Source organism: Salvelinus alpinus, chromosome 17 (assembly GCF_045679555.1).
Source record: "Salvelinus alpinus chromosome 17, SLU_Salpinus.1, whole genome shotgun sequence".
Lineage (NCBI taxonomy): Eukaryota > Metazoa > Chordata > Actinopteri > Salmoniformes > Salmonidae > Salvelinus > Salvelinus alpinus.
In genome coordinates, this window is record NC_092102.1 from 25,722,982 (window position 1) to 25,744,869 (window position 21,888).

The 21,888-nt window shown below is 42.7% G+C and overlaps 1 protein-coding gene across 1 annotated transcript in view; it reads left to right on the plus strand.

Annotated features, from left to right (window-relative positions):
* nphp4 (nephronophthisis 4) overlaps nucleotides 1–21,888 on the plus strand; it is a 214,315-nt gene that overhangs the window by 44,582 nt on the left and 147,845 nt on the right. Inside the window, exons 3-5 of the mRNA XM_071348201.1 lie at nucleotides 5,596–5,765; nucleotides 9,449–9,513; nucleotides 17,526–17,675. Coding sequence (XP_071204302.1) covers nucleotides 5,596–5,765; nucleotides 9,449–9,513; nucleotides 17,526–17,675 — 385 coding nt within the window. The remainder of the gene's footprint in view (nucleotides 1–5,595; nucleotides 5,766–9,448; nucleotides 9,514–17,525; nucleotides 17,676–21,888) is intronic.

Consider the following 21,888-nt stretch of genomic DNA (forward strand, 5'->3'; position numbering starts at 1 on the left):
GCGGCGCAGGTCCTAATCCAGGCACTTGTCATCTCCCGTCTGGATTACTGCAACTCGCTGTTGGCTGGGCTCCCTGCCTGTGCCATTAAACCCCTACAACTCATCCAGAACGCCGCAGCCCGTCTGGTGTTCAACTTTCCCAAGTTCTCTCACGTCACCCCGCTCCTCCGCTCTCTCCACTGGCTTCCAGTTGAAGCTCGCATCCGCTACAAGACCATGGTGCTTGCCTACGGAGCTGTGAGGGGAACGGCACCTCCGTACCTTCAGGCTCTGATCAGGCCCTACACCCAAACAAGGGCACTGCGTTCATCCACCTCTGGCCTGCTCGCCTCCCTACCTCTGAGGAAGTACAGTTCCCGTTCAGCCCAGTCAAAACTGTTCGCTGCTCTGGCACCCCAATGGTGGAACAAACTCCCTCACGACGCCAGGTCAGCGGAGTCAATCACCACCTTCCGGAGACACCTGAAACCCCACCTCTTTAAGGAATACCTAGGATAGGATAAAGTAATCCTTCTAACCCCCCTCCCCCTTAAAAGAGTTAGATGCACTATTGTAAAGTGGTTGTTCCACTGGATATCATAAGGTGAATGCACCAATTTGTAAGTCGCTCTGGATAAGAGCGTCTGCTAAATGACTTAAATGTAAATGTAAATGTATAGTGAAGAATATTCTGACGAATGATGATGTTGGGATTGGAAAACTGCCTTTTTGTTTGAAGGGGTCAAAGTCACATGGCACCCGTTGATACCCTTCTTTTGTTTAAGATCTCAATCATGTTAGAGTTTGCGTTTGCTTGTTAAACTCTGTCCTCCAGGTATTGGAATCCCTGCAAATTGAGAAAGGCTATTTGAATAAGAGCAGTTGAATTTAGAGGAATTGGAAGGGAATCAATTTGGAGGAGAATCAAATAGAAGCTCTAGACAAAGGAGGACTCCGTCTTTGATTTGGAAATCCATGTTCAGAACCATGTCCACCACAATTCAAATCAGTATTATCGCAGGGGAGTAAACATTATAGAAAATATCGATTCCTACAACTCTGTTTATTCAAACCAAGTAGAGGGAAAGTTTTCAATAAATGGATATTGAATTAAATACATTCTTTGGGGGGGGGGGGGTTACATTTCCTAAGCCTAGCCGGTTTTTGTGTTTGCCAACACATTTCTCTGAGCTTTCAACGCACACATACACGCACGGAAGCTGTGCACGATGGCCATTCTAGAACGAGACAAGATTACTATTTGAAAAATATCTATTTCAATTCATGCACCCCCAAACTCATTTTCTGTCCTACATAATTTCTAATCGGACTTTTCCATAGTGTTTTAGTATTGGATTTCTCCATACTAATTCAGAGTCAGCCATGCAGAATTCTAAGACATTGTCAGCCATCACTTTCTGGATCATTGAATTGTTCTTGACAAGGTCAAGTGCATAATGTGTTAATGATGAATCATGTACCAAGTCGAGATCTTTAAACTGCGAGGCACAATGTACTTGATGCTGTCCTCCGAATAGCAAAGGCCTGGCTGACGAGCCAACCTCTCTTTCTCTCTTTCCTTTTTTTTTTTTACCTCTCACTTCTCTCCATTTTTATGCAGCTGCATTTGAAAAACGTCCAGGAGGTGATTTTGAGTTAAAACATGTTGTGCACTAAATGGCGAAGATAAAAGATTGATGTGGGTAAAATGCGATGCCCCTGTGGTTTAAAATTTGAATACATCTCCGCCTACTCGGAGCAGCCGACAGAGTAAAAGGAACAGGCTGAGGCAGGGGTTCATCAGAAATTGCCTCTGTATTTCAAGCTTGCTTACCTCTTGTCGTCTTTCACTCAATTACATTTTTTCCTGTTCTGGATGTTAGAAACAAACAGGCTTACGGGACCAATAGATCATAGAATGTGTTGGCTAATTTACCATGCTTAACTCTCATGCTGTACATTTAAAGCAATGCAAATATAGACTATAGGCTGTGTGTGGCATCGAAGATGGTTATTTTAACCTGTATTATTATTCTCCTAGTCTAATTTGTTATGAATGCATAGGCTAGCAATGATCTTTCGGGAAATACAATACATGATGAAAGTATTTGGACACCTGCTCATCAAACATCTCATTCCAAAATCATGGGCATTAATATGGAGTTGGTCCCCCCTTTGCTGCTGTAACAGCCTCCACTCTTCTGGGAAGGCTTTCCACTAGATGTTGGAACATTGTTGCAGGGACTTGCTTCCATTCAGCAACAAGAGGATTAGTGAGGTCGGGCACTGATATTGAGCAATTAGGCCTGGCTCGCAGTCTGCGTTCCAATTCATCCCAACGGTGTTCGATGGGGTTAAGGTCAGGGCTCTTTGCAGGCCAGTCAAGTTCTTCCACACTGATCTCGACAAACCATTTCTGTATGGACTTTGCTTTGTGCACGGGGCATTGTCATGCTGAAAGAGGAAAGGGGGATACCTAGTCATTTGTACAACTGAATGCCTTCAAATGAAACGTGTCTTCCGCATTTAACCCACCCCTGAATCAGAGATGTGCGGGGGGCTGCCTTAATCGACATCCACGTCTTCGGCGCACGGGGAACAGTGGGTTAACTGCCTTGTTCAGGGGCAGAACGACAGATTTTTACCTTGTCAGCTCGGGGATTTGATCCAGCAACCTTTCAGTTACTGGCCCAACGCTTTAACCACTAGGCTGAAAGGGCCTTCCCCAAACTGTTGTAACAAAGGTGGAAGCACAGAATTGTCTAGAATGTAATTGTATGCTGTAGCGTTAAGATGTCCCTTCACACGAAATAAGGGGCCTAGCCCGAACCATGAAAAACAGCACCCAACCATCTTTCCTCCTCCACCAAACTTTACAGTTGGCACTATGCATTCGGGCAGTTAGCGTTCTCCTGGCATCCGCCAAACCCAGATTCGTCTGTCGGACTGCCAGATGATGAAGCCTGATTCATCACTCCATAGAACACGTTTCCACTGCTCCAGAGTCCAATGGTGGCGAGCTTTACACCACTCTAGCCGACACTTGGCAATGAGCTTTGTGATCTTAGGCTTGAGAGAGCAGCTGCTTGGCCATGGAAACCCATTTCATGAAGCTCTGTTCTTGTACTGACATTGCTTCCAGATGCAGTTTGAACCTCTGTAGTGAGTGTTGTAACTGAGGACAGACGATTTTTACGCACTAAGCGCTTCAGCACTCGCCGGTCCTGCTCTGTGAGCTTGTGTGCCCTACCACTTCACGGCTGAGCCATTGTTGCTCCTAGATGTTTCCACTTCACAATAACAACACTTACAGTTGACCGGGGCAGGAAAGGTGGCATCCTATTATGGTGCCATGTTGAAAGTCTACTGCCAATGTTTGTCTTTGGAGAATGCATGGCTGTGCGCTCGATTTTATACACCTGTCAGCAACGGGTGTGGCTGAAATAGCAGAATCCACAAATTTGAAGTTAAGTGAGAATTTCCAAAAAAGCCCCTGTCTTACCAGGGGGTGTACCTGTGAAAATCCTTCTTTATTAGGATGCTATATTTGATGCTCACCTCCCCCCACTGAGATAGGATCTCTGCAACCCTGGGTGTATGTTTAGCTCTCATTTACAAACCAGGGAAATACCTGGAGACAGACTGCACTGGCATACCCAGAGAGAATTTCACCAAAAAGGACGAATATAAAAGAACACATGTTTTCATGAGAAAGAATCACCCCATACTAACTGCATTAAGCCATTGAAAATACTTGTTATTATCAAGATGAATGTGAGGACTTTGGCTACCTCTTTGCTTGAAAATAAAGGTGTGATTTTCTGATATCTTCTTCACCCACTTCGTCCATATTCTTCACATCCACGGCTCTTTCTCTCTGTTCCTTCACATCAAGTGCAATAATACCTACATTTATCATAAGTACCTGAATGTAATATGTAGCTCATCTGTATCTCAATGTGTCAGTCATTCAGTTAACTTTGAGATGAACACTCGCTTTCTCTAGAAATAAATCAGATCAAGACCGAACTGTGCGATTGTAGTAGGGGGTTGTACTTTCCAACAGGCCAATATTCAACATAGAGTACCAGTCAAAAGTTTGGCCACACCTACTCATTCAAGGGTTTTTCTTTACTATTTTCTACATTGTAGAATAATAGTGAACATTTACATTTACATTTAAGTCATTTAGCAGACGCTCTTATCCAGAGCGACTTACAAATTGGTGCATTCACCTTATGATATCCAGTGGAACAACCACTTTACAATAGTGCATCTAACTCTTTTAAGGGGGGGGGGGGGGGGGGGGGGTTAGAAGGATTACTTTATCCTATCCTAGGTATTCCTTAAAGAGGTGGGGTTTCAGGTGTCTCCGGAAGGTGGTGATTGACTCCGCTGACCTGGCGTCGTGAGGGAAGTGAAGACATCAAAACTATGAAATAACACATATGGAATCATGTGGTAACCAAAAAAGTGTCAAACAAATAAAAATATATTTTAGATTCTTCAAAGTAGCCACCAGTTGTCTTGATGACAGCTTTGCACACTCTTGGCATTCTCTCAACCAGCTTCTCCTAGAATGCTTTTCCAACAGTCTTGATGGAGTTCCCACATATGCTGAGCAATTGTTGGCTGCTTTTCCTTCACTCTGTGGTCCAACTCATCCCAAACCATTTCAATTGGGTTGAGGTCAGGTGATTGTGGAGGCCAGATCATCTGATGCAGCACTCCATCACTCTCCTTCTTGGTCAAATAGCCCTTACACAGCCTGGAGGTGTGTTGGGTCATTGAAAAACAAATTATAGTCCCACTAAGAGCAAACCAGATGGGATGGCGTATCGCTGCAGAATGCTGTGGTAGCCATGCTGGTTAAGTGTGCCTTGAATTCTAAATAAATCACAGACAGTGTCACCAGCAAAGCATGTCATGTCACCAGCAAAGTAGTTTAGCGCAGAAACCGAGGTAATTAATTTCAATGACCATAATCCATTGCGGGACTACTTGTCTGGTCTGTGTGTTTCTATTACGCCTGCTACGTTAGTTTAGTGTGGGGCAGACATGGAGAGGGAGACTGAAGAATGCACGATCGAGAGGGATAGAGAGCAGTTGCTTTGAGGTATCTCTACCTGAAAATGCATGATCGAAGTGATTGATCGTTGGTATTTAGCAGTCCAAAATATACCTTATTTATTTTGAAGAACTACTAAAATATTGATTTTGTCAGACAGCATAGGCAGCAGCTTTATAGAGATGAGATGATGACCTGGAATGAAATAAAGTCAGCAAATAAAGCAAATCTAATATACACAACTGATATTATATAATAAATGATGGATAATACCATCATAGGACTTTTAATTGTTTTAATTGTGTATTTTATTTTATTGAAACTAAATCGAAAACCGTGATAGATTATTAAAAAATGTAACTGAACTGTCCTCAAAATGCATTTATCGCTTGGTACTAGCTCACTTTTCTTTTACCTTGTGGTGTTGTAGTTCATGATAAATTGTGCCCGTCTGTTTTCTTTGCGTACCCCACTGTTTAACCTCAATACTAATGATCTTGGCACTCACTCATTCAATCATATCTTGTCCTGTGTGTGTTCCATTGAAGGTGGTGTACCTCCACACCTCTCTGCGTCTGCCAAGCGTGGTGGCCGTGGTGGAGCTGGTGGCGTTACAGCCCAGGGCAGACGGCTCCCAGCATGCACTGGGGTGCGGCTTCACCATCCTGCACCTCTTTTCCAGCATGACAGAACCTCAGGCCACCGAGGGGGACAGAAGGTGATTATCTATGTCCCGATACACAACACACACCTTAATTACAGTCTCAGAATTTTCCCATCAAGAGCCATGTGAAGGATTATCATGGGAGATTATCAACTCGTAGTTAGTCTGTGGTCTAGACCACTACAGGGTTGAGGTCAATTCACCATCAATTTAGCACATGAAGAAAGATTAATTTAAATGTAAATTCAACAATAGAAAAATATTTGATTCCTGAATTGATTGATACTGAATCAAGACCCCTTCTGTCATTGAGGGAAGAAAAATCCAGTGTACTTTTCCTTGTAGGAAATAGGTCTATTTAATGTTGTGTAACACTTTAAACCGACAGGTATAATACTTGTATTATTATTGTATACTTGTACCTCTATTAGCCTTAGAGAGTTTCGCATTACATTTGCATCAACAGCATTGGGCCAGCCATTGGTTTTCCTATGGAGGAGGAGCATAGGCTCTGAAGGGTGGCATTTATATCAGTGTCACGTGCCAAGAGTATTTGGGGGCTCCGAGTAGGGCTGAGCGATGTATTTAATTAATTCTAAATGTATGTTTTAATGAGAATCAAGGTTTTGTTATTTTTCTTTTTTATGAGTGGTTGTCTGCTTGTTCTCGTGTTGTATTTTTGGTCTCGTCTTTCGGGACCTCTTTCGGTCCTATGTGCTATGTGCACCTTCCCATTTACAACAGAGATCTGTATATAATGACAAGATGCACGTCTCCGCCCTAACAATGGGAGTTGTCCCAAAGGCGGAAAGGCAGTCAACAAGCTTAGGTCCAAAATAACCCCATAGAAACGCATTGGCCTTATTTTGGACAAATTTTAGCTCACTCTTTGCTTTGCCTCTTCCTCTGTGTTACACAGACACAAAGCCCCTCAGGCCAACAAAGTTGAAAGATCACATCTTCCTCTCCGACAAGCGGTTTCAACTTGCTATTTGCATTTGAGGTTTGATCCAACAGAATGGGTCATATGGACACTGAAACACATTGAGACATTATTTTACTGTAAAAGAGAAGTTACCTTTTCTAACGATACCCTTTTTTTGTCTCAACTACTCAAATTGTGCAGAGAGCGGACACCACCAAAACAGGAGTATCAATGAACATTGATTCTGGAAAATGAATGCTCAGTTTGTCGCGCACGGCATTGGGGTTACCACATGCAGCATTTTAGCCAGGCTGTCATACTAGCTGTCTAGTCTGTTATTTATAAATTTGCAATAAGCATAAGACACAATTATATAAGGAATTGGCAACTCGTTGTCATTCTGAGAAATAAGGTAGACCACTTGATTTCAACATGTGAACAAAGTGGACAGGCCAACATGCTGTTCAAACAGTTGGAGACAGACAGAAGGGTGTGTTCATAACAATTCAACTGTTCTGCCTTGTTAGCTAGCAAATAGATCCAAGTTGTGCTTTGGCTAAACTTGAAATATAAAGATTAGCTGGCTAATCACTAGCACGTGGACTTCAGAGATTGTTGGTGAGACCTGTGTTAATGCTCTGTAGTCTAATGCATACGGCAAGAAGTTAATCATTATTAGTGAATGTGCGTTATGCATGGTTCTAGTTAAATTTAACAAAAAAGGGCATTTTCATAGACAACCTTGAAAACAAGATCATTGATTATTGCAAATAAAGCAGGTTAAACTATTTTGATAAAATAATTAAATTATTGGTGGGTCTTTATGGTTGTGGAAGGCTTATAGTTATAGCCTAGGTATAACTTCACAAGTCCTGAATTCATTAGATTATTACTGCCTGTTTGAAATGCAGTGTATTTGACCTTTTAATTGTACAACACTTATTTTGAGCACCAGTCAAAAGTTCGGAAACACCTACTTATTTAAGGGGTTTTCTTTATTTTTTACTATTTTCTACGTTGTAGAATAATAGTGAAGACATCAACACTATGAAATAACACATATGGATCATGTAGTAACCAAAAAAGTGTTAAACATGTCAAAATATATTTGATATTTTAGATTCTTCAAGGTAGCCACCCTTTACCTTGATGACAGCTTTGCACACGCTTGGCATTCTATCAACCAGTTTCATGAGGAATGCTCTTCCAACAGTTTTGAAGGTGTTCCTACACATGCTGAGCACTTGTTGGCTGCTTTTTCTTCACTCTGCGGTCCAACTCATCCCAATTTGGGTTCAGGTCAGGTGATTATGATGCAGCACTCAATCTCTCCTTGGTCAAATAGCCCTTACACAGCCTGGAAGTGTGTTTTGGGTCATTGTACTGTTGAAAAACAAATGATAGTCCCTCTAAGAGCAACCCAGATGGTTTGGCGTATCACTGCAGAATGCTGTGGTAGCCATGCTGTTTAAGTGTGCCTTTTGAATTCTAAATAAATCACAGACCGTGTCACCAGCAAAGCACACCATCACACCTCCTCCTCCATGCTTCACTTTGGGAACCACACATGCGGAGATCATCCGTTCACCTACTCTGTGTCTCACAAAGACACGGCGGTTGGAACCAAAAATCTACATTTTGGTCTCATCGGACCAAAGGACAGATTTCCACCAGTCTAATGTCCATTGCTCATGTTTCTTGGTCCAAGCAAGTTTCTTCTTCTTATTGGTGTCCTTTAGTAGTGGTTTGTTTCTTTGCAGGAATTTGACCATGAAGGACTGATTTATGCAGTCTCCTTTGAACAGTTGATGTTGAGATGTGTCTGTTACTTGAACTCTGTGAAGCATTTATTTGGGGTGCAGTTAACTCTAATGAACTTATCCTCTTCAGCAGATGTAACTCTGGGTCTTCCTTTCCTGTGGCAGTCTTCATAAGAGCCAGTTTGATAGTTTTTGCGACTGCACTTGAAGAAACTGAAAAAATTCTCAATTTTCCGCATTGACTGACCTTTATGTCTTAAAGTAATGATGGATTGTCGTTTCTCTTTGCTTATTTCAGCTGTTCTTGCCATAATATGGATTTGGTCTTTTACCAAATAGGGCTAGCTTCTGTATACCACCCCTACTTTGTCACAACCGATTGGCTCAAACGCATTAAGAAGGAAAGAAATTGCACAAATTGACTTTGAACAAGGTACACCTGTTAATTGAAATACATTCCAGGTGACTACCTCATGAAGCTGGTTGAGAGAATGCCAAGAGTGTGCAAAGCTGCCATCAAGGCAAATAGTGGCTATTTTTAGAATCTAAAATATAAATATATTTAGATTTGTTTAACACTTTATTTGGTTACTACATAATTCCATATGTGTTATTTCATAGTTTTGATGTCTTCACTGTTATTCTACAATGTAGAAAATAGTAAAAATAAAGTAAAACTCTGGAATGAGTTGGTGTGTCCAAACCTTTGACTGGTACTGTATGTCATGAATCGCCAATAAGTTTGAAAAAATCCAGATATGATTTTTTGGCCATATCGCCCAGCCCAAGCGCCATGTTCAAATGATTTGAACTTTCCAATGCTCCTGCCTCTTGCACATAGCCTAACCTTACAGACAGAGAAGCGCCTTGCACTTTGTGTTTAATGTGACACCTGTCTTAGTCATCTAACATCCACAGATAAAGCTGAAAAACGTATAATAGACACACAAGAAGCTATTCTAAGAAAATGTATCAGTGTCTATTGTGATTCACTCTTTGTCCATCTTGTCTTGATTGATTCTCAACGTCATTTTTGTTGTTGTTGTCCATAGGCTAAGTTTGTACCACGGAACACCAAGGACCCTACTCCATCCACTAGTGAGGGACCCTATAGAGCGTAAGTGTCTTTTATATGCTCTCTTACAACAGCGCACTGTTCAACAACCACTAAGGGTGCGTCTCAAATGCCACCCTGTTCCCTTTATAGTGCACTACTTGTTATGGGGCCTGGTCCAGATGTGCACTATAAAGGGAATAGGATGCCATTTGACACACACAGGCGATACACTAAGCTAGATCTTATGACCGCCTCAGAAACGCTGCGGTCCGCTTTGCAATTCAATTCAACTAGTTGATGTCAACATTGAGTCTCCGAGGAACCCTTGCAGACACACTCTAATCCAAGTGTAGTGGGCCCCAATTGTGTTGATTATAATTACACTGTGTTTTGTCTGCTGTGTTTAATAAAGATCTCAGCGCCCGAGTGCCAATGACAAAGCTTTCTTAATTGGGAAAGGCGGTGCCACTGTCTGATTAGATGTATCATATTTAGTCGGGCCGGGACAATACCACTATCGCGATACTTGTTAGTATCGTGGCAAGTAAACAAAACACAAAGCGCTTTTAACTTGTTTAGGAAAACAGCCCTAATATTGGAAACAAACCTCGTTATGTTGTCATCCAGAGTCACATTTATTTATTTTCCAAGATATAGCACACAATATTTTACATACAACAGGTTTTTAAAGGACCAAAGAGTTTAGTCTGCTTTGTGTTTTCATCTTTGCCATGGGAAAAATATTGCGATACTGGTATCACAACCCTAACATTTAGTAAGTCTAGTGAGCCACAACCATCTCAGCCAATTCAAATGGAGTGAACACAACTTTAGCGTGTGTTAACCAAATCTTAAATTTGAACCATGTTAGAATAGGCCTACCTTATTCAACTGTGCAATATTTAATTGTGTTAACATTTTATTCCACTGGGTGCAGTATACACTATCAACAAGAAGATGCTGTATCTTCCATATTATAGCCTACACTTAGTCTGTGTCCTGAAATGGACTATTTGCTCCAAAAACATTCACCAGCCACTCTGTTGCTATAGAGCTAATTTCAGGCCCTTCAGGAATGTCATTCCTATGAATATGAAAAAAGGCCTTACAGTGACGGAATAATACCAATGTAATGCAAAGAATTGCCAAGTACAATTTACTAATGCAGTGTTTCCCAAACTAGCGGTTGTGACCCCATATTGAGTCACCGGATTTGAAAAGGGGGTCACAAGAGAAACTGTAAAAAATGTTTTTTATGCTTGGTTCATATAACCTCGGTAGCCACTAGATGTGGTTGTAATAAACAGAGCAATTTCTGTTTTCTTACTACAAAAGTGGTTCTATCTTTTGAACGGTTTAAGCTACAAAATAGTATGACCCCATCACTGAAGGATAAGACTCTCAGGAACACGCATGTGTCTGTTTCCCTCTACAATGCCATAAGCTGCACAGAACTCATTAGAACAGAGTGGACAAGAATAGGCACTAAATCAGACTGGGGGGGAATTAATCATTCTTATACCTATTGCACCCTCTAAAACCACTGTGATTATTATTTGACCCTGCTGGTCATGTATAAATGTTTGGACATCTTGAAGAACAATCTAGCCTTAACGGCCATGTACTCTTCTAATCTCCACCCGGCACAGCCAGAAGAGGACTGGCCACTCCTCAGATCCTGGTTCCTTCCTAGGTTCCTGCCTCTCTAGGGAGTTTTTCCTAGCCACTGTGCTTCTACATCTGCATTGCTTGCTGATTGGGGTTTGAGGCTGGGTTTCTGTATAAGCACTTTGTGACATCTGTTGATGTAGAAAATTGCTTTATAAATACATTTGATTTGATTATACAGAAGATCATACAAAATTATTGCGTGATGATCTTCTGAACTTCCCAATGCCTTTCTGATGCATTTGTCACTTCAAACCATACTTCCTTCAGATTGAAATGCTGTCAAAAGTACGGTCAGACTGATTTGTAATACTCGTAGCCTCAATGAAAACAGGAAACATTGTATTGATTACATAACATTTTTTACATGGTGGTTGTCGCATTATTTTTTAATCTCTAAATGGGGCCGTGGTCCAAAAAAGTTTGGGAACCCCTGTGCTCATGTATGAATAACAACATACAGATGTAGAATCTTAATTTGAGCCAGTTTGCTACAGCAGGAAAGTAATCCTGCAGCAGCAGGAAATGTGGATTAAAATTAAACATTTTTAGGGGTTGCTAAATTTTTTGGGAAAATCTAGTCTGAAAATTGAAATCTTCAGAAGCTTTTTTTAAACCTTAAATATACAAAGTTTTAAATATCCTGTATTGCAGGAAGGTTCTCCTGCAACAGTGTGATCAAATTAAGATCCTACATCTGTAATCCAAAGGAGCAGTGTTTGCTATCTTGTCACATGAATATTGGAAAGGCATCTTTCTCTCAAATGGACTTTTGTGTACATTTAATTATTAAAATAGTGTCTGTTGGGGGGTAGGATGCCTTTTTTGTTTTCACTCAGGCCGTGTCGACGATGCGTGCTTTCATGTTCAGGCATCTCTCTTCCTCACACACACGGCAGGAGGAGGACAGCTGTTTACCTTGCTGCTTTGGATAACAAGACCAAACAAAGGAAACCCTATTAATTTTCACAATGGAGACTTATTTCTGGAGCCGAAGGCCAGCAATCGTGTATTGTCCTGTTCTCTTGAGGAAGAGCTTCATCTGCTATTCGTTGGAAGAGAGCATATTTTCTTCTTCACACTTGAAGAAAAGTGTTGTTTACCTCGAAGAGGACGTGCTGTGAAATGAAGAGAGTTCGAAAGAGGCATTGCTTCAACATTAGTTACTTGTGGTATACTATGTGGTATTTTCTTCCCACTGAGCCAGGATTTTGAGTCCAATGCCCTCCAGTAGACCTCTCACTTCTCCTCTAGTGTGTACTCCTCAATCTAGCCTCCACTCCTGCCTAATCATCTACTCATCCCGATAGAGACAGACAGACAGACAGACATACATACAGGAAGACGGGTCTGGAGTGCACAGTCTACACCTGGGTAGAGCTCTGCTACCCGGTCCGAGGCCGACGGCCCCGACACTATACATCAGGTTACGGACAGTTTTTTTCATCAATTACTAGTGTACGGGCAGGTCTTGGGTATCACTAAATTGAACACTAACATTTTGAATCTGAGCCATTTGCTTGTGCTCTGCTGAGCAGTAGCCTACAGTGATATCTTACTAAGATCATAACATGGTGTCAGAAGTGCTTCAGCCTTATCAAATATAATACCACAACATTGTCAGAGTCGACAGAAGAAATGATTTCACAGAAAATAATACTTTTCCGGAGTTTAGAGTGACGAAAAGTAGCTAGTTAACAGTTATCTCTCGTCATTGAGCAGGCCAAGGCGGGGCTGTTGCTATGGATACTCACACAGTAGCAGAGCACACAGGGAGGGGGAGGACAGAACGAGACGAGTAGCTAATGGATACTAACGAAGGAAGTTATTTCAGATTTTCGGGCCGGGTCTTAAATTTGTCAAAAGAAATCGGACCTGGGTAGGATAGGGTCTGAACGTCACAGGCATGGATAGGGCTCGTGCATTAAGATTCATGCCTGTGCAGGGCTCTTCACATGGGGCCCCTCCAGTCAGCCTGCCAAATCAGCACTGTGTGTTTGCGTCTGGGTGCATGATCACGTTGCACGTGTGTGTGCCCAGCATGCCAGGTAGAGTGCCTGGGGTAGGGGTTATTCAATGCCAGGAGGAGGGGGGACAGGGACCGTGGCAACCAAGGGAGCCTCTGTGCTGCTCTGCTTGCCAGCCTCCTCAGTCTGTGTTCTCCTGCCGAGCCCCGGCCAGCCGCCACCTAAGCCCCTCTGCCGGTGCCACCTGGGGAAACGAGAGAAGGGGGTGGGGAAGGAAGATATGGGGTCGCTCTGGGGCCCACTGAAGCTCTTCTCCTTGACTGACCTTGGGGGGTAGAGGGATCATGGAGGAGATGGTTACTTTATGGCTTACCTAAGCCCCAATCCCAGACTGACCGGGAGGGAAGCAGAGTATGAGAAGGAAGGGAGGCAGAGGGGGAGAAAGAGAGGGGGGAGAATGGGCTGCTCTGGGGCCCACTCTGGAAATGGGGGGCAACCAGATGGCACAGTGCTCCTTGGTGCAGTGAGACTACATTGTGTTCACATTACCGTATTGAAATCCACTGCTGCCACGGATTGGAAAGTGCTTTGGGTTTTAGCTTGTCGTCATTGCGGAAACTCAATCGATGCAGGGTTGAATGTAGGGCTGAAATGTAAAATATATGTTGTTTTAATGACCACTGTACTGAAAGGATTCGGTTGAGACATCATTGCTACTCTACCGGAATCTGCTATTTTGTTTCTCCTTTTGAATAGCCTGAATCAATGCAACAGTGTCTGACTTTGCCCATAAAGCCCCTCTTTTCACATGGAGTCCATCTGGTATTCATCTTGATTATTACGCAGTTTCTTCCCCGTCACCCGTGGAAATCCACCAGCCCTCTGATGCTGCTGATCTACCTTTCCATTTTTACCTCCGCTTCATCTCCTGCCAAGTTTGCTCGCCTGACACGAAGGTACCAAGATGTCTGCTTGAAGAATTTCTGGAGTCCTTAATCCATGTGCTGCGTCAGAGAGGCAAGCTTGATGCATTATGAATAATATGAAATAAATGATGAAAAAGTTAGAGATCTCGACACCTGTGCGCCCATCTGTGTTCAGCTAGCTAGATGCTTTGAATGTTTCATTTTTACGCCTCCATATATTTTTTTTTACCACTACAGCAAGAGCCAGTTTTCCATGAAAGCACTGCCGTACGCTGAAATTGCCGCGCAGCAAGTGTAGCTGTGGCTTCAATGACGTCCTCAAACCATGTTTGAGTGTTCTGTTCACTTTTTTATCACATTTGAGTGCACCATTTTGAGTTAAGCAGTTTTCCCCTGATGAAGTGAATTTGCGAGCAGCCGCCTGTCAGAGGAAGTTAAAGGTTGGGGTGAGACGGTTCGGGGAAACAGGGATATATTCCTCCTCTTTTTTCACCGCTTTAACTCTGAAATCCCTATCATTGGCTTTGAAGGTTCTGAGGCCTATAGGAATGGCTTAAAGCTGCCTGCTGCTGATATAGATATATTGGATTGTGGACATATATTGGAAATTAATCCTCCAAGGCTCCTACCCTCCTACAACATTGTACCAACCTCCATTTGGAGCTATGGTTGGACCCCTGGGCCCTGTTGCTGGGATTGGAAAAGACAAAATTATAATATGACTGCACAGTGAGAGCATTTTAAATGAACATCCATCCAGTACAGTTTCACATTGTAAAGATGGAATTGATGGATGTGAAATTAACCCAAAGTAGGGTACCTGCACATTTGCACAACAATGGTGTCACACAGGAAACAACTGTATACCAGGTTTGAATGAGCCCTAATCAAACAAACTACACGACCAAAAGTGCTCGTTGAACATTTCATTCCAATATCATGGGCATTAATATGAAGTTGGTCCCCCCTTTGCTGCTATAACAGCTTCCTCTCTTCTGGGAGGGCTTTCCACTAGATGTTGGAACATTGCTGCGGGGACTTGCTTCCATTCAGCAACGAGCATTAGTGAGGTCGGACACTGATGTTGGACGATTAGGCCTGGCTCGCAGTTGGCATTCCAATTCATCCCAAAGGTGTTCAATGGGCTTGAGGTCAGGGCTCTGTGCAGGCCAGTCAAGTTCTTCCACACCGATCTCGACAAACCATTTCTGTATGGACCTCGCTTTGTGCACGGGGGCAATGTCATGGTGAAACAGGAAAGGGCCTTCCCTAAACTTTTGCCACAAATTTAGAAGCACAGCATTGTCTAGAATTTCATTGTATGCTTTAGCATTAAGATTTCCCTTCACCGGAACTAAGGGGCCTAGCCCGAACCATGAAAAACAACCCCAGGCCATTATTCCTCCTCCACCAAACTTTACAGTTGGCACTATGCATTGGGGCAGGTAGCGTTCTTCTGGCATCTGCCAAACCCAGATTTGTTTGTCAGACTGCCAGATGGTGAAGCGTGATTCATCACTCCAGAGAACGCGTTTCCACTGCTCCAGAGTCGGCAAGCTATACACAACTCCAGCTGACGCTTGGCATTGGGCATGGTGATCTTAGGCTTGTGTGCGGCTGATCGGCCATGGAAACCCATTTCATGAAGCTCCTGACGAATAGTTATTGTGCCAACGTTGCTTCCAGAGGCAGGTTGGAACTCGGTAGTGAGTCTTGCATCCAAGGACGGACGATTTTTATGCGCTTAAGCACTCGGCGGTCCCGTTCTGTGAGCTTGTGTGGCCTACCACTTCGCTGCTGAGCCGCTGTTGCTCCAAGACATTTTCCACTTCACAATAACAGCACTTACAGTTGACCGGGGCAGCTCTAGCAGGGCAGAAATTTGCCAAACTGACTTGTTGGAAAGGTGGCATCCTATGACGGTGCCATGTTGATTGAGCTCTACAGTAAGGCCATTCTACTGCCAATGTTTGTCTATGGAGATTTTATGGCTGTGTGCTTGATTTTATACACCTGTCAGCAATGGGTGTGTACTGAAATAGCCGAATCCACTAATTTGAAGGGGTGTCCTAATACTTTTGGTGATGTAGTGTACCACTCAGGGGAGATGTATGATGCCATGGAGGTGTAACACACTGTCACTCCCACCTGCCCCCCCCATGTTTACATTGATTATTGAATTGAATATAAACCAACCCGTCATCAGTTAACCCTATTAACCTTTCCAAATGTCCTATTGGGAGGCGCTTCCCAAATACATCATCACTGTCAACCTGATAAAGAGGCGGTCACTGGGAGTGAATAGAGCTTCGATTAATGATCATCACTGTCTCCTTTGAAGATGTAATTATCAGAGCTGTCAGAGTGAGCGATTACCACTCATTCCACGGCAGAGATCCTGGGATGTACTGCTGAACACACAGAACCCATGAAATTCACTGTGCAGCCTTTCTCAGGTTGTTGCTCAACACCGTCGACTGTGTGTTGATGAAAAGCATCATGGGGCCGGGTTTTTCATTGGATGACTGTTTGAAGAATCGACTTGTCAACCCGTCCCTCACATCACAGAGCCATTTCCTAAGCAGCCGCCCGCGCTCCTCTTTCATATCCTCTCCGGGGACGAGGGAATGCTTTTCCACGCTGTCATTTCGCAAACCACATGCCCAGGTTCGCCTGCAAACAGCCCCCCAACGTGATGGAGCGTGGACCTGGGTCTCGGCAGCCAAATAGAATATTTAGATATTGAACAGCAGACTATTTAACACCGGCAGGACGAGTGACAGTTTATTTTTATTTTTTATTTCACCTTTATTTAACCAGGTAGGCTAGTTGAGAACAAGTTCTCATTTGCAACTGCGACCTGGCCAAGATAAAGCATAGCAGTGTGAACAGACAACAACACAGAGTTACACATGGAGTAAACAATAAACAAGTCAATAACATGGTAGAAAAAAAGAGAATCTATATACAATGTGTGCAAAAGGCATGAGGAGGTAGGCAATAAATCGAATAATTACAATTTAGCAGATTAACACTGGAGTGATAAATCATCAGATGATCATGTGCAAGTAGAGATACTGGTGTGCAAAAGAGCAGAAAAGTAAATAAATAAAAGCAGTATGGGGGGGGTGAGGTAGGTAAATTGGGTGGGCTATATACCGATGGACTATGTACAGCTGCAGCGATCGGTTAGCTGCTCAGATAGCAGATGTTTAAAGTTGTTGAGGGAGATAAAAGTCTCCAACTTCAGAGATTTTTGCAATTCGTTCCAGTCGCAGGCAGCAGAGAACTGGAAGGAAAGGCGTCCAAATTAGGTTTTGGCTTTTGTTTGTGAGGAGCGCGTGACAGGCAATACTCCATGTCCCCTATAAAGCTGATTGGAATCATATATTAATTTACAGAGTGGCGGAACATTAAGTCCTCTGGTGACATTGCCAGTAATATGAAAGTTCTTGCGATAACACATTGTTTTAATCAATATTCCTTTTGTGTGTTTTTTCTGTCTGTGTAGAGAACAAGCTGTTGACGCCCATCGATGGTGCTCATTTGGTGTGCAGCTTGAAGCCTCACCCTGCTCTAGCCCCTGCCATGCACCTCTTCCCCCAGAACATGCTGGTGTCTGGAGATGAGAACATCCCTGGGGTTACGCCCTCCCCTACTGGTAAGACTACAGTGGAAACCGCAGGCCAGTGTTTCCCTCATACAATTAACATTGTTGTTATTTGCAGTAGGCGGCCCATTGTCAAGCTATGTCACGTCTCAATATATGTGATGTTGTAACTTGGCGGGCCAATATATTTTGAGGATTTCCGCACACCAACTAACAAAACATCAAACCGGAAAACAAAAATAAAAACTGATTAACAAAAATAAAACTACCGACAGTTCCTTTGTTAATCCAGTAATGCATTTGCTTACCTTAGTTCAAACTCATTTTAAAAGCTTTTGTAATGTAATCTTCTGCTGAATTTATATAAATATTTGACTGAAAAACACCTCAGTAAAGCCATTTGAAAGAATCCCATAGTGCAATCTGGAGGTAATCCTTCAACCACTTAGCACCGTCTCCAAATTGAAAAAACTAATCAGAGGCGCTGGGAATGTAAACATTTAATAGACAATCAGCTGCTCTCATTTGGGCGTTAATCGAAAGTCACACACTCAAAATGGAATGATTTGAAATGCGTTCTCCATTCGGCCCACTATGTTCGACAGCGGGAGGATTTCGCAACAGCGTTCTCATTTCATCTTTTGTGACGTAGGTAGTTGTCTTCACAGGATTTCTCAAGGAGGCTATCTCTCAACACACTTTAAAAAAAATCATCCTCCAAAGTTGAAATGTTGCGTAAAACCAAGTTTATACAAGGATGTACAGTAATGCCGTTTGACAGTGTGGGGTTTATTATAAGATGAGTCCGTGGAAGGTTTTGGGTAGCTTAATCCTCCCTTTCCTGTTCTGGGTCTATAAGCATACCGACCTACAGTAAGCTGCCACTGTCTGGATGTTGGACCTGCATTTAGTTCATTCACATTCGCTGCCGCTTTGTACTGGAGACGAGTATAATCACCCGAGATTTGGTATCTGAGGTGTTTGAAAGAGGTGATTGCTGTAGTACACGGCGGCAAGCAGCTTCACTGACAATCACAGCTTATCCATTGTCCCTCATACTTTTTTAATTTAATTTTTTTTTAACTAGTGTTTTACCTCCAATATGGATCCACAGTCCAGACAGAACCTGAGTTGTGGGATCTTAGGCACTGGTACTCAGGCCAATCTCATAAATAGTTCAGGGCCGACACTGTTGGCTTAGTTCAATCGATGGGCAAGTGATTCAGCTGTAGCTGTGGTGTGTATGCAGCTACCCGTGGCAAAGTAAACTCTTTAGAAACGCATTACAAAGAATGAAGCTGTGAGTCCACACTACAGTCGTGGCCAAAAGTTTTGACAATGACACAAATATTAATTTTCACAAAGTCTGCGGCCTCAGTTTGTATGATGGCAATTTGCATATACTCCAGAATGTTATGAAGAGTGATCAGATTAATTGCAAAGTCCCTCTTTGCCATGCAAATGAACTGAATCCCCCAAAAACATTTCCATTGCATTTCAGCACTGCCACAAAAGGACCAGCTGACATGTTAGTGATTCTCTCGTTAACACAGGTGTGAGTCTTGACAAGGCCGGAGATCACTCTGTCATGCTGATTGAGTTCGAATAACAGACTGAAAGCTTCAAAAGGAGGGTGGTGCTTGGAATCATTGTTTTTCCTCTGTCAACCATGGTTACCTGCAAGGAAACACTTGCCGTCATCATTGCTTTGCACAAAAAGGGCTTCACAGGCAAGGATATTGCTGCCAGTAAGATTGCACCTAAATAAACCATTTATCGGATCATCAAGAACTTCAAGGAGAGCGGTTCAATTGTTGTGAAGAAGACTTCAGGGCGCCCAAGAAAGTCCAGCAAGCGCCAGGACCGTCTCCTAAAGTTGATTCCGCTGCGGGATCGGTGCACCACCAGTACAGAGCTTGCTTAGGAATGGCAGCAGGCAGGTGTGAGTGCATCTGCACGCACAGTGAGGCGAAGACTTTTGGAGGATGGCCTGGGGTCAAGAAGGGCAGCAAAGAAGCCACTTCTCTCCAGGGAAAAACATCAGGGACAGACTGATATTCTGCAAAAGGTACAGGGATTGGACTGCTGAGGACTGGGGTAAAGTAATTTTCTCTGATGAATCCCCTTTCCGATTGTTTGGGGCATCCGGACAAAAGCTTGTCCGGAGAAGACAAGGTGAGCACTACCATCAGTCCTGTGTTATGCCAACAGTAAAGCATCCTGAAACCATTCATGTGTGGGGTTGCTTCTCAGTCATGGGAGTGGGCCACTCACAATTTTGCCTAAGAACACAGCCATGAATAAAGAATGGTACCAACACATCCTCCGAGAGCAACTTCTCCCAACCATCCATGAACAGTTTGGTGACGAACAATGCCTTTTCCAGCATGACGGAGCACCTTGCCATAAGGCAAAAGTGATAACTAAGTGGCTCGGAGAACAAAACATTGATATTTTGGGTCCATGGCCAGGAAACTCCCCAGACCTTAATCCCATTGAGAACTTGTGGTCAATCCTCAAGAGGCGGGTGGACAAACAAAAACCCACATATTCTGACAAACTCCAAGCATTGATTATGCAAGAATGGGCTGCCATCAGTCAGGATGTGGCCCAGAAGTTACTTGACAGCATGCCAGGGCAGATTGCAGAGGTCTTGAAAAAGAAGGGTCAACACTGCAAATATTGACTCTTTGCATCAACTTCATGTAGATGTCAATAAAAGCATTTGACACTTATGAAATGCTTGTAATTATACTTCAGTATTCCATAGTAACATCTGACAAAAATATCTAAAGACACTGAAGCAGCAAACTTTGTGAAAATTAATATTGTGTCATTCTCAAAACCTTTGGCCACGACTGTATACTTTACACATAGGACATCAGGGCATGCTCTGTCTTATCAATGAGATGTACTGTTTGTGTACCAGTTCAACAGTGCAGATATCCTAGCATTGGAGTCCTTCAAACCGAAAACAAAGAAGTTTCAAATATACCCCAAACATCCATTTTGTGAACATGAGTATGAGGACCGACACAGACTTAATTGTACATAAAGTCAGCTCTGGCTAACAGGAACTTCATTAAACATGATTAAAACAAATTAAAATGGAGAGTCACTGTTACACTTGATTCCATGTAGCTACAGTTAACTGCCAAAATAAAGGGAAACACTTGAGTTATATATATATATTTTTTTAAATACATTTATATTTCACCTTTATTTAACCAGGTAGGCTAGTTGAGAACAAGTTCTCATTTGCAACTGCGACCTGGCCAAGATAAAGCATAGCAATTCGACACATACAACAACACAGAGTTACACATGGAATAAACAAAACATACAGTCAATAATACAGTAGAAAAAAAAGTCTATATACAATGTGAGCAAATGAGGTGAGATAAGGGAGGTAAAGGATAAAAAAAGGCCATGGTGGCGAGGTAAATACAATATAGCAAGTAAAACACAAATGGTAGATTTGCAGTGGAAGAATGTGTGAAATAGAAATAATGGGGTGCAAAGGAGCAAAATTTATACATAAATAAATACTGTAGGGGAAGAGGTAGTTGTTTGGGCTAAATTATAGATATAGGGCTATGTACAGGTGCAGTAATCTGTGAGCTGCTCTGACAGCTGGTGCTTAAAGCTAGTGAGGGATATAAGTGTCCATTGAAAATATTGAAAGCAGGTGCTTCCAAACAGGTGTGGTTTCTGAGTTAATTAAGCAATTAACATCCCATCATACTTTGGGTCATGTATAAAAATGCTGAGTTGTCCATTATGTTGGCTACCATGAGATCTCAGTGACTTTGAAAGAGGGGACTCAAAGGAGCATAGGAGGTTTAAAGTACCAGCAGAAATTCCTTTTTTTAACTGAAAGACAATGCCTGGAGCTTTACCATTTTTGTCGCACAATGATTTAAGTCAATAAGTCACTTTTTTTGTCAAAGTATATATTTGAGTTTGAAGTGGGAAATCCGAAGTGGGATATTCATGGGTATCTGTGTCAATGATGTGTGTTTCCCTTTGAGACAACGTTTGGTTTCATTGCTGGATTTTATTTGAATGTTACCACTCACCAGCATGGCATTGTTTATTATTCAGAAACAGCTGCAGAGTTCTTCCACTCCGCAACTGAGCTGAGACAAACAGCCTTGGGTCGAATTGGCCGCCTGAGCCATGGAGCAAATTAAAATAAAGGGTGCAAACTAATATCACCCCAAGATATGTGGTTTTGACGCTGCACTACTTTGATTGGTGCCGC